General features: G+C 37.2%; 1 protein-coding gene across 1 annotated transcript; it reads right to left on the reverse strand.

Annotated features, from left to right (window-relative positions):
• Positions 1–595: 595 nt before the first annotated feature.
• ATOH7 (atonal bHLH transcription factor 7) lies at positions 596–1,051 on the reverse strand (the record flags this gene model as incomplete). Its single annotated transcript, XM_082308783.1, has 1 exon — positions 596–1,051. One exon carries the CDS (start codon positions 1,049–1,051, stop codon positions 596–598), a length of 456 nt encoding a protein of 151 aa, XP_082164909.1.
• Between the last annotated feature and the right edge of the window lie 10,910 nt (positions 1,052–11,961).

The following is an 11,961-nucleotide window of genomic DNA, read 5'->3' on the forward strand; positions in this document are numbered from 1 at the left end:
AAATTGGATTAAAGCAAACCTACACAACCTTGGAACCCATACGTCAAACTTACAAAGTTTAAGAAAGTTGGTTCTCTGAGGACTAGAACTCCAATACATTATAAAAGTTTTTCCATGGGAGCCATTTATGTGAAAAGAAATGAAAGAATAACTTTAAAGCTGACATAAAAATAAAAACATGGAATGAAGTTAACTTCTAGTGTTACTCCATTCAGTTATACCACAGGTCATTTTGGCCCATGATCTGTAGAAAATACTGTCATGATTCATTACAGTAAAAAAAAAAAAAACCAAAACCAAAACACTAAAAACGTATTTAATAAAAGAGTCAAATGAACTAGATGAACTAGGAAGAAATTGTCAGAAAAATTTCAAATTAAAAGTATGCTTTCCACCAGCATTAAATCAATTCAGTCTTCTTAAATGCATATTGATTTAAAGTTCTCAAAGAAAATTTATTTTGTCAAATTAGTATAAGATGCAAACAAGAATGAGCTATTATAATGCCAATATTACCTTATTCAAGCAGATTAACTCTTGCTAATTATTAAATTACACATCTGGCCTGCTGCATATTCTTAGTTCGTAAGAAGTTCTAATTAGCTATTTGAAAGTGTTCAGGGTGATAGCTGAATATTCGCTGTGTGTAAGGATCACTGTCCATTGCCATTTTTTGTCCTGCGTAATGGTGGTAGCTCTCCGGATGAAAGTGTTCACAGTGAAGGTTAATCCATTCTCTTTCCGTACTGTATCTTTCTGCCTCAGCAAGTATTCTAGTGAGAGCCATGATATAACTCAAAGCCATCTGAAGGGTCTCATACTTGGACAGCTTCTTATCTTGACCCCACTGTGGAACCACCTTTCTCAAACGATCAAAGGCTGTGTTCAGTCCTTGCATCCGTCTTCTCTCCCTGGCATTGGCAGCCAGTCTTCTCTTTGCAGCATTTTCCATCCTTTCTGAACTGCACTTCACAACACAGCCTGGTCCACTTCTGCACTGGATGTCTGATTCTACGCCTGAATCCAAATGACTGGATTTACAGGTTTTCATATTTGATGCAGCTTCAGTTTCACACACACAAAGATTACTTTTTAAAAATTAGGAATCTAAAAAGCGGTAGGGAAAGCACTCATGTGAGTAGCCTGCGTACCTCTTGAATCTTTCCAGATATCAACGATGGGATATTTTTCTTAGCATCCGAAAAAATAATAATAATAAAATAAAAGGTCTTCTAGTTCTTCTGGAAATGTCTGGAGATTGCTTCTTATTGTTTAAAGAAAGAATAAAGAGTTTTTAATGTCTTATGCTTTCATTCTTTTAATTTCTTTAAACTCAGAGAGATAGATAGAAAACACTGAAGTCTCCATTCTCAAAATGTGTGTTACTAAAGAAAATGGTCCATTTAGTCCAACAAGGATCTTAATAGATTAAAAACACATCAATTCCAAATGATCATTTCAAAAGAAAGAAGTTCTGATTCAGTTTAGGAGAGTATTTTGAAATGATGAACTGTTGCGATCTGGACATAACTTCGTAACAGAAATCTCTCCTTTCTTGACTCCTGCCGGCAAGCAATGATTGTGTCTTACAGACAAGATGAGGCTTTATAGAAACTGCAAAAGCTAAACAGGTGGTAGCAGGTGGGCGGGCGGCACTCTGCTTCCATCCCAGTACCTTCCCACCCTGGGAACTACAGGGGGAAAAAAAAAAAAAAAAACAGTAAAATCCGAACAGCCTTCATCTGTTGAGAAGTCTTCCAAAGCCATTCTGTCCAGCCCTAACAACTTGCCATCTGGAGTACTGTCTGGCTGGCCCCACAAGACTCTGGGCAGTTAAGCAAAAGATCCTTTCAATGGATAATCTGTTGCAACTCAGGAAAAAAAAAATCTCTGTTCATTGTAGTATTCGTACATTAAAACATGTGAAAATTCTGGTTAGATAGTATTAAGGGTAGAAGAAATAACTGTTCTAATGAAACAGAGGAGAATTAGCTTAATGGTATATGGCCAAGAATACTACTGTTTTGCACTATACGATACCAAAATAAGTAGACTCAAATTATTAGAAACCCTTCAGGACTCACAATTTTAATATTGTATGAAGTAGACAACATTGCAGAGAGAGTAGTACCTTGAGAAAAATGGGGATTATGTATTCGCACGTCAGGAAATCCAATGTCATTAAAATAATTTAAAATATATTTAAACACTTAAAATGTAACTATGGATTTCTCTAATAAAGATTGTAAAAATGTTTGGATAGGTTAGGACATGCACAAAAACATGTAAGTATACAAATAGTCTGAAAACTGCCCTTTTTAATACACCATTTTAAAGTATATATGTGTATTTTATGTGAATTTTTCAAAAAAATGTGTCTTTTTAGTCATATCCCTAAATAGGTAAAGAGAAAACAAGAGGATGGGAAAAAAAGAAATCTGCTTGCTGGCAGTAAGGGATCATTTCTGCTACCAATTGTAATGACAGAGAAGCCACCATACACACACTCACACCGCATAATCAAAACATCTTTGCTTTACTGTGCTTGTATTTCTAAAACCATTAGCTACATAAACTTGCAAGGAAATATCGTATGATCGTTTTATGATATATACAAAAGGTAAAAAAAAAAAACCCGCCACACAATGATTTATTATCTGTATTGATTTCAAACTTAATTAAATTGTTACCAGCATTCATAAATTAGTAACTTTTTTCATTAGAGACTGAATACTGTATATTTATTTAGAACTATAGCTCAATTGTTTTCATTATGACTCCAAAACTTGGTGTAGTTGTAAACAGCTGATTAATCCCTAGCAGAAGCAATGACAATGAAATGAGGTTGAATAATCCAAAAACAATAGGATGCAATTGAACACTAATGGACTCCAGCATGACAGATGTTGAACGTAGGCTGTTACGCCCAGTTGCTCTGCTCTTAATATTCTGAATCCTAATGGTCTTGAACAGAGATGATGGTTGGGGTAAGGATTCTCCATTAGTCCATTATCAAAATGTATGCCACATCTTCAATTTTTAAAGACGTACAACTCCATCACGTTTCATTATAAATGTTCAACATTTCTATCTGTGTGCATTGACCTATTCTCCCAAACATAAAGAATTACTACCACACATGAAAATGCTACTTTCTGAGTGAAAATTTCTGACTATTTGTGTGTGTGAGAGATGAGAGTTGAGAAAAGCACCTTTCAAAAACCACATAACCGTAAGTCTTTCACAGAAGGATCAGCAATTATCACTTGTGAGATATTTCTTTTTCTGAAGACGCTTCACGGAAAGTATTGCATGTGCAGTAGAAAAAAAAGAATACACCTCTGATCCTCATGCTATTGCTTGAGCATATTTTAGTGCTACAGCCTTCTATGCCCAAATAAGTTTGTTAGTTAAATCCTTTGTCTCTTAAAACGAATCTCAAGGGATTTTTAACATAAAAGAACACAATAAAATTAAGGTGTTTTGTAAGTTAATAAATATCGTGCATTCTCATGAGGTAGCTATTACTCAATTCAAATAATTAATCACTCTGAGTGTTAAGAGTGCTGTTAACTTCATACCAGAAATAAGAAAAGCACGCCTTTAAAATATCATATGGTATAATACTGTATTTTTTCATTTGTCATCAGTTTTCCTATTTTTAACTTAATATGTCCTGCCAGTATGAATTACAATGAAGACTTCAAATATATTGAAAATCACAGTTCTTAAAAACTTTGTATTTTACTCCACTAATGCATAGCAACATAGTACATGACAGTGCTGTTAATTTTCCCTTTCCTAATTGACTCACCACCATTATCATGCTTTGACTAATACAGTGGTATAATCTCAAGAGAGAAGCTGTGATTTATCTCTCTTACTGAACAAATTGTAACTTTACCTTAAATGATTTACTAGCAAATCACAGGACGAGGGCCCAAATCCATCTGGATTAATAACGAACCCCTAACAGGATTTTACAGCTTACACGCAAGGCTAAAAATTGTTCCGTGGCAGATCAAAATGCCTGCTTTTTCATCACTTACTTACAATTTTTTTAAGTTTCTGCTTTATGAAAGAGAAAGAAGAAAATTAAGTATTAAGGTCTTATCCACACAAATTAATTTAGTTCATTTGCATAGCCCACCAGCCATATGAAAATATGTTATCTCAAGCTAGAAAATCAACTGCTTTATTGCTCAGTCAATAATAGAAAGGGTGTCAGTGAAATTTTCCCAGGTTTCCTTCACCTTGTTTGATTTTCTTTATATTTCAGATTGTCTCAGTTATTGCTTATGTAATTCTATTCCCTTCTCCATTTATTTTTAATCATTTCTCAGAGGTCTTATTCTTTGAAATACTTTTTCAAATGATTCTCAAGATTTTTATGATATAAGTTTTGAAAAAGCTATTAATATAGTCTGATGGGAAATGCTGCTGTGGTGCTAAAAACTTTTCTAGATTCCAGCTTATATTAGTCTCATCTTTATTGTACATCAATCATTTCTCAAGAATTTCCCTTTTACTTGTATTTTATTGACATAAAATAATCTCAAGCCAGAAGAACATTAGAATTAGAAAAAAGTTCTGTGTCTACTCAATTACTCAGATTTCAATCTTTGAATGTCTAACTATGCAGGTACAAATTCAGTGCTACTCCATGACCCTAGCAGCATTATTCTTGATTCATATTTTAATTCTAAAACAGTATCTTTAATCAAAACATTATGTTTTTCTCAAAGAAAAACGAGAGACAGGTAAGAATGCTATTTCAGTAACAAACCAAATTATTTTATCATCTTTAAGTCACCACTGATATTAGGAAAATAAGGGATAATTTCAGTCCATTAAAGAAATTAACTAGTTTTGGGGTTTATGGCTACATACAGAAATACATAAAAAATTGTCTGCTAGATATCCAAGTTAGTAACTCAGATGTGATTATCACAGCACCCACTAAGAAGAGCTGGCTATCTTTCACCTGTACTACTATGGAAAACACAACCTAATTACTTTTGTTGTGGAATGACTGTGGCCAAATACTAATTTTAAAAGGAAGTGAAAGTAATATTTCTGGTTAAAGTCTAATTCAATACCTTCTCTTCTCTAACTGTACTAAAAATAACATATACAAGCAATATATCAAAGCAAGAATCTTACCTCATCTTTCTAGCCAGAACTCACTATTTCATCTCAGGTAGATCCTTTCTAAAAGCTTTATCAAGACTTCTTACCACTGTAGTTTACACTGAGCAAAGCTGAAAGACTGGCATGCCGTATGGTGCTTAATTAAGAGCAGGTGGGTAACTACCAAAATATGACCATCCTTAAGGGCCCAGTTTCTAGTAATATTTGACGCAGCTGACGAGACAGGCTAGAAATCCACGGTGTGCAGAATAATGTATTTTCCTTCCTTCGTTATTTACATTGTTTTCCCTATCATGGCTATAGGACAATCAGAAAATGGAATAATTCACAAATGAATGTTGTACCCTGAACTGAAGGGGAATTTAGACACTGACTCATACTGGGAAGCTGAATAGCAATCTACAGCAGTAAGATGAGTTTACAATCATTTCACCCAGGGCTTCCCAACCTCATACTGGACACCTTTTTCTACAGAGTTTTTAAAACATTTCATTTTCCTCTGAAGTCTCTCTGGGGTGAGTTTTTCTTTCTAATAGTTCAACAAGTAAGTCTCCCAACCACACTTAAGTCTCTGCTTGCCATACTACCCTCCAACTGTCACTTCTTCTCAATTTACCCATTTCTCCTTGCCAGTCATCCTTTTCTGATCCACGTTATCTTTCTTAAGTAGCTTTCCCTCAGGTGAGGCTCAAAAAGCATAGCTTTCCTCAGTGATCCTGCACAGAACACCCTTACAATGTAACTTTGTTTTAAAGTATGCTTCTACAACAGGAGGTGTAAAACCTCTTAAAAAAAAAAGAGAAAGGGTTCATTTTATCATGGTACTAGAGGACCATGTTTCAAATCTTTAACTAAAATGTTTCTCACCTATATTATATATTGAATATGATTACTATTACATACATATATGTACACACATACATATACACAAGACAGCTCATTAAAAGAATCATAGAATCATAGAATCATTAAGGTTGGAAAAGACCCTTAAGATCACCAAGTCCAACCGTTAACCTAGCACTGCCAAGCCCACCACTAAACCACGTCCCTAAGCACCACATCTACCCTTCTTTTAAATACCTCCAGGGAAGGAGACTCAACCACTTCCCTCGGCAGCCTGGTCCAGTGCCTGACCACCCTTTCAGTGAAGAAGGTTTTCCTAATATCCAACCTAAACCTCCCCTGGTGCAGCTTGAGGCCATTCCCTCTCGTCCTATTGCTTGTTACTAGGGAGAAGAGACCAATACCCACCTCACCACAACCTCCTTTCACGTAGTTGTAGGGAGTGATAAGGTCTCCCCTCAGCCTCCTCCTCTTCTCCAGACTAAACAACCCCAGCTCCCTCAGCCGCTCCTCCTAAGACTTGTGCTCTAGACCCTTCACCAGCTTCGTTGCCCTCCTCTGGACACGCTCCAGCACCTCAATGTCCTTCTTGTGGTGAGGGGCCCAAAACTGAACACAATACTCAAGGTGCGGCCTCACCAGTGCCGAGTACAGGGGGACTATCATTTCCCTAGTCCTGCTGGCCACACTATTTCTGATACAAGCCAGGATGCCATTGGCCCTCTTGGCCACCTGGGCACACTGCTGGCTCATATTCAGGTGGCTGTCGACCAGCATCCCCAGGTCCTTTCCCTCCAGGCAGCTCTCCAGCCACTCCTCCCCAGGCCTGTAGCGTTGCATGGGGTTGCTGTGACCCAAGTGCAGGACCCAGCACTGAGCCTTGTTGAACCTCATACAGTTGGCCCCAGCCCAACAATGCAGCCTGTCCAGATCCCTCTGTAGGGCCTTCCTGCCCTCCAGCAGATCGACACTCCCGGACAACTTGGTGTCATCTGCAAACTTACTGAGGGTGCACTTGATCCCCTCAGATTCCACTTAGAATGCTATTGCAACCCATTGCACCACTAAAGCAGCAAAAAAAGCTTTGACATATCATTACAAAGCTAGCAAATTTTCTCACTACTTGACATCATATAGGTTCTTGCGTGCTTAAAAATATAGCTATCTATCAAGATCAGTTCCACCTGTGCATGCTCAGCGATCTGCAAAAGCTGGCCTGAAGTTTTTCACAAAGGGACCTATAGGCAACACGCAATAAGGGACACACAGTTACCTGGCACAATGTTCACTGTTCACCATCCAACTAGCGTTGTGCAAGGAAGCTGGGACACTGAAGTAGTACAGCTGTGTAAGTTTTTCTCTACAGCTGAACTAACTAGCCTGGGCAAAACACTGATCCTCTGTTCATCTTTCAAACATGAATTAACTTGTTGGCACTAGCTTCAGTAGCACTGGGCAGTACAAATATGCCTACAGCAACCACGTCAAAAAAATTAAAATTACTTGTTAGGAATTACATAGGCGTTCTGGCACGGGCAAGAGCAGAATCCAGCTATTTAAGATGTAATTCAGTTTCTTCAACCATCTTTTATTTTCCTATGTACCCAATTTCAATGAGGCAAGAGTCTTCCAGAGAAGACCTTCCTTTACTATATAGCTTGAGACTTACTAAAAGCACTATACCTGTGCTATGCACCGAGAAACAGATGAGGGAAGGGATCTAGTTTACTCTCCTGACTCCAGACAGGAATTACTGTTTTTATGATCTCTGACAGATGTTTTTCTAATCTGTTCTGAAAAACCTCTAACGGGATAACTAGCAGCACAAGTGATAAACTATTATCTTTTAATATATCAGGTACCTCAGGATTAGAAGGATAAAGTAGGTGGTTGGGACATATTTCATCTGCTGACTTGACCGTATTTCTTCACCGCAGAAGGAAATTATAAACTCAGGACTCTGGGGTTCAACTCCAGGTTCTGGAGGGAGCAGTATTCCAGGGGTTATTTATCTCTTGGTCCTGACTTCCCTCTTTTGTGGCCCCTACACTCTAAATTTTTCAGATGTCTCTCATCCAGTTGTCATCCTGCCCATTCCTCACTCCTGTGCATCACAATCACCTCTGTAAATACAAGGGTATCTTTGAGATTACAGTGAGATAAACTCCCATGTTTCACCTCCTGTGCGCACTGCCCTCCAAATACAATGAGATGGTCCTTTTAACCTCAAACCAGAGACGTTTGTTCCAAATGGATTCTGCAGAGATGGCAACAGCCAAAGCCCAACAATTTATGAACCAGCACATGTGAACTAGGATTCATGCGCTTATTTTTAAAAGTTTATAAACGTAACTAATTTTAACGAGATCCCTGACACTGAAGCAACACCAGTGCTACAAGCAAAACAAAACCAAAAACTTCTAAGCTTGTTACAAAGAATGGATAAACTACAGCTTCTTAACAGGAAAATCAGCTCAGTGTTCTTCCTTAATCAAAAGATACGGTCAATCTCAAGCAACAAAGGTAATGCAGTTTAGGATGTCATCTCAGCAGAGGGTGTAATTTGTTATTACATCTTATCTGCTGAAACTTCAGGCTTTTGCTGAAACAGGTGCTCTTACTCTTTTCCCGTCCCTAGGTTCTTGCTTCCTCCCAAACACTGGCAACATAGGCAATAATGCAGCCATAGGGTGAGTCAGTTCCCCAACGTGACTTTGCTAAAAATATTCTTTCTTATATTGTAGCAACTAACTCTTAAATTACCTATTTGCTATGCCACCTGAAGCATAAGAAAAAAACTAATGTTATTGGAAACAATCACTGTTTAAAAAAAAACAAACCTAATTTTAGTTGTTCTACATTTAAAAAAACTTTTTCTTCTTTTTTAATTAGACAAAAACTACCAAGATCATTCAAAAGTTAGCCTTTAAATTTTTTTTTTCTTTGGAATTCAGAATGAAAGCCACAAAAATTCCTAAACACAGAAACTAAACAGGTAGCTATGCTGAGAGACAGTTTGGAATTTCATCCTGGAATGAAATTACTTCCCTAGAAGTATCCATGCCTTTTTTTCAGTGCAAGTATTACATTTACCAAAATTCCTCCTGAGAACATGTCTAATCCTATACCTAAAATGGCAAATACTATAATTTCCAATTCAATTATGCCTGTATCCAACTACTTCCTAATCAGTAATATGTATTTTACTTAGGCTTTGTTGAGAGCTGTGGTTTCCAGCTTTCACAAGACCATGGGCAACAATGCTAACTATATGTTGCAGACGTCATAGCAGGTTCTCAGAGTTATGGGGTGTTAGGGCTCTCCCCAGCTAGCTGTTGAAGATCATTAATTATCAAAGTGTGAAAAGACAACTCCTTTTTATTTTCTCATAAGCCTTTTTCTCTTAATATGTGGGGATTGTCTTGCTGATACACAGGAGAAAACTAAAGCTGTTCATACAGTAGCAGAGATTCTTTGTATTGGCAATGAACTTATTTTATCACAGCCTAGGGAAGAGACAGCTGTTACAGTAGTGGAGTTTTCTGAGGGGAGAAAGAGGAGTAGAGAAAGGGAGACATAAAAGGCGCTTCATGGTATCAAAGGAGAGGAATATAAGAATGTGCTCCCACTGAGTTCCCCAGATACATCAGCAGAGAAAAAATCTTATTTAAAAATGAACTAACAAACAAACAACCTGCTTGCACATGCAGATTTTGTTCAAGCAAGTAGCTTGACATACTTCAAAAGCAGAACAAAAAAAAATTTGCAGCATTTTATCTACTGTATTAAAACTTTCCTGTATAATTTATAACTGTCAAAAAATTGCAGTCTTTGAGTAGAAGTACCTTTCTCCCCCTGGACACGAACAGCTAGTCCACTTCCAGTGAGTTCTTTTTCCTCATATGGCATCCTTGCATGGCACAGGACCAATAACAGACTCTACGAACATTCAGGTTTCTATTCCCTCCACCAAAGTGCTGGAACATTCATTTTCTTCATTTTTTCCTACAGTGAAAAGTCACTGTCTATAGTCTATTCTTTTCTCTACCAAGAGGCATGAAGACTGCCAGGCTGAAGCTGACATCTTCCCAGCACCACAGAAAACTAAGGAGACATGTAAGTGGGTGCTTCAAGATAGTCAATCTATTTATGAAACACTATTACTTGTGTATAATTTCTATACCATAAAGACTTGCAATCTGCAACCTGCTTCACTCAAAGTAGAAAAAGAATTAATGTGCAGGAAAACACAAAGTAGTTTAAGTATGAAAATGAGTGTTGAAATTGCTGTAAATAGAAATACTTCTTGACTAGCAGACATAAACCAAAACCCATGGAGAATGGTCCCTGTTTTGAGAAGCAGAAAAGTGCACAAGAAAGAAGCTCTGTACGGGATAAAATATGGTGTCTAATGTCATGAACCTGTAAAGACTTGAGTGTGTTTAATATTAAGCCCTGAGTAATCCCACTGAATTCAATGGCAGCCTGCTTACAATATTTAAGATAAACACCAGCATTTGGAATTTCAGGGAAAAGAGAAAAAGCAAAGAAAGACAATGGGGAAAAACAAGGGCCACAAGATGAGATATAAGCAGAGATACAGGCAGGAGCAGAAAGTGAGAATAAAAGGAAGATGAAAAACAAGGGCAGGTTTCAAGTGAGCTGAGCTGCAACAGTGTACAGTGGCTGGAATCTAGAGTCTCTAATATTAGGAACTGACTGGTTTTTTTTTTTTCTTCTCAAACCCTTTGACTCATTGTTGTAACATGAAGAAGAGAATGTAATGCACTTTGGAAATTAATTACAGTTATACATCTGGTTCCTAACCAATTAGGAAGAAGACTCAAAACTCCTCATCTCCTGAAACATAATTAATGCTACAATTAATGTTGCTTGCCCAAAACAAAATCGTGCATAGGTTGTGCCATATAGCTTATTGACTAAAATAAAAATATATGAAGCAACAATGGAGAGGGTGATGCCAAAGGATGCTGTAAGTTTTTTATAAAATAATTTTTCAGTGCAGAAGGAGTTATTTTCTCGTGCAAATAGGCATAAAATTACTACCCACTGCCCTGCTTCTCATTGATTTCTACTTGGCACAGTTTGCCAGATGCTGTTTGGTCTAAGTGTTGCCTTGACCTCCACTGGTGACGCTGGCCCCTTTTTGCTTTGTTGCGCAGTATTTTCCCAGCAGGGAGGTCCCACCCCGCTAATAGTTCGGTTGCAACTTTTGCTAAAGGCTTAGAGGTTACCCATATGTTGTAGTGGAGGGGCCAGCCTGACTGGAATTAACTCAGAAGTGGCGTCCAGCGTTGTGGCTGGAGCTGGCCCAGAGGAGATTATAAATGCCCCAAAACTAATTAAATATTTTGTCTCCTGCTGGTAAACAAAAGCGAATGAGGGCAAAAATATGAAATGCTTGATTTAACTAGGATCTGTAAGTAGCTCGACAACAGCAATCCCAAAGTCAGTGATGCATGATTTAAAAGCCCCTAATGGGTCAAAGCTGTTACACAAATGAGACTTTTGTCGATTATCTTTCACTTTATATACTTGCAAAACTGTTACATAAATGTACTTACAATCAGTTTTCACAACAGCATTTCTCGGGTAAGAGCCGTGAAGTCCAGATATTTATTCGTAAGCATTCTTAACTTTCACTTTTGCACTGAAAAAATACAGAAAATAAATATGACCACCAAGAAATATGTACAAATAAGAAATGACAGCATTTTCAGTAACATTTTCAAGGATTTGAACTGTCAAATGGCGCTTCATAAAAATGAGGTAGAAGAATTCTCTTATTTAATAACATATTTAGCAACTTTAAAAAAAAATGTTAGCTAAGTGCCTTTTTCAAGGCACTTCTATTTAAAGAAATACATATAGAGAATACATATAGAAGAACATATATAAAGAAATCAGTTGAATTATTTAAATGCAAAATAATATATATTTAAAGAA

The sequence above is a fragment of the Platalea leucorodia genome (genome assembly GCF_965183815.1).
Source record: "Platalea leucorodia genome assembly, chromosome: 4".
Taxonomy (NCBI): domain Eukaryota; kingdom Metazoa; phylum Chordata; class Aves; order Pelecaniformes; family Threskiornithidae; genus Platalea; species Platalea leucorodia.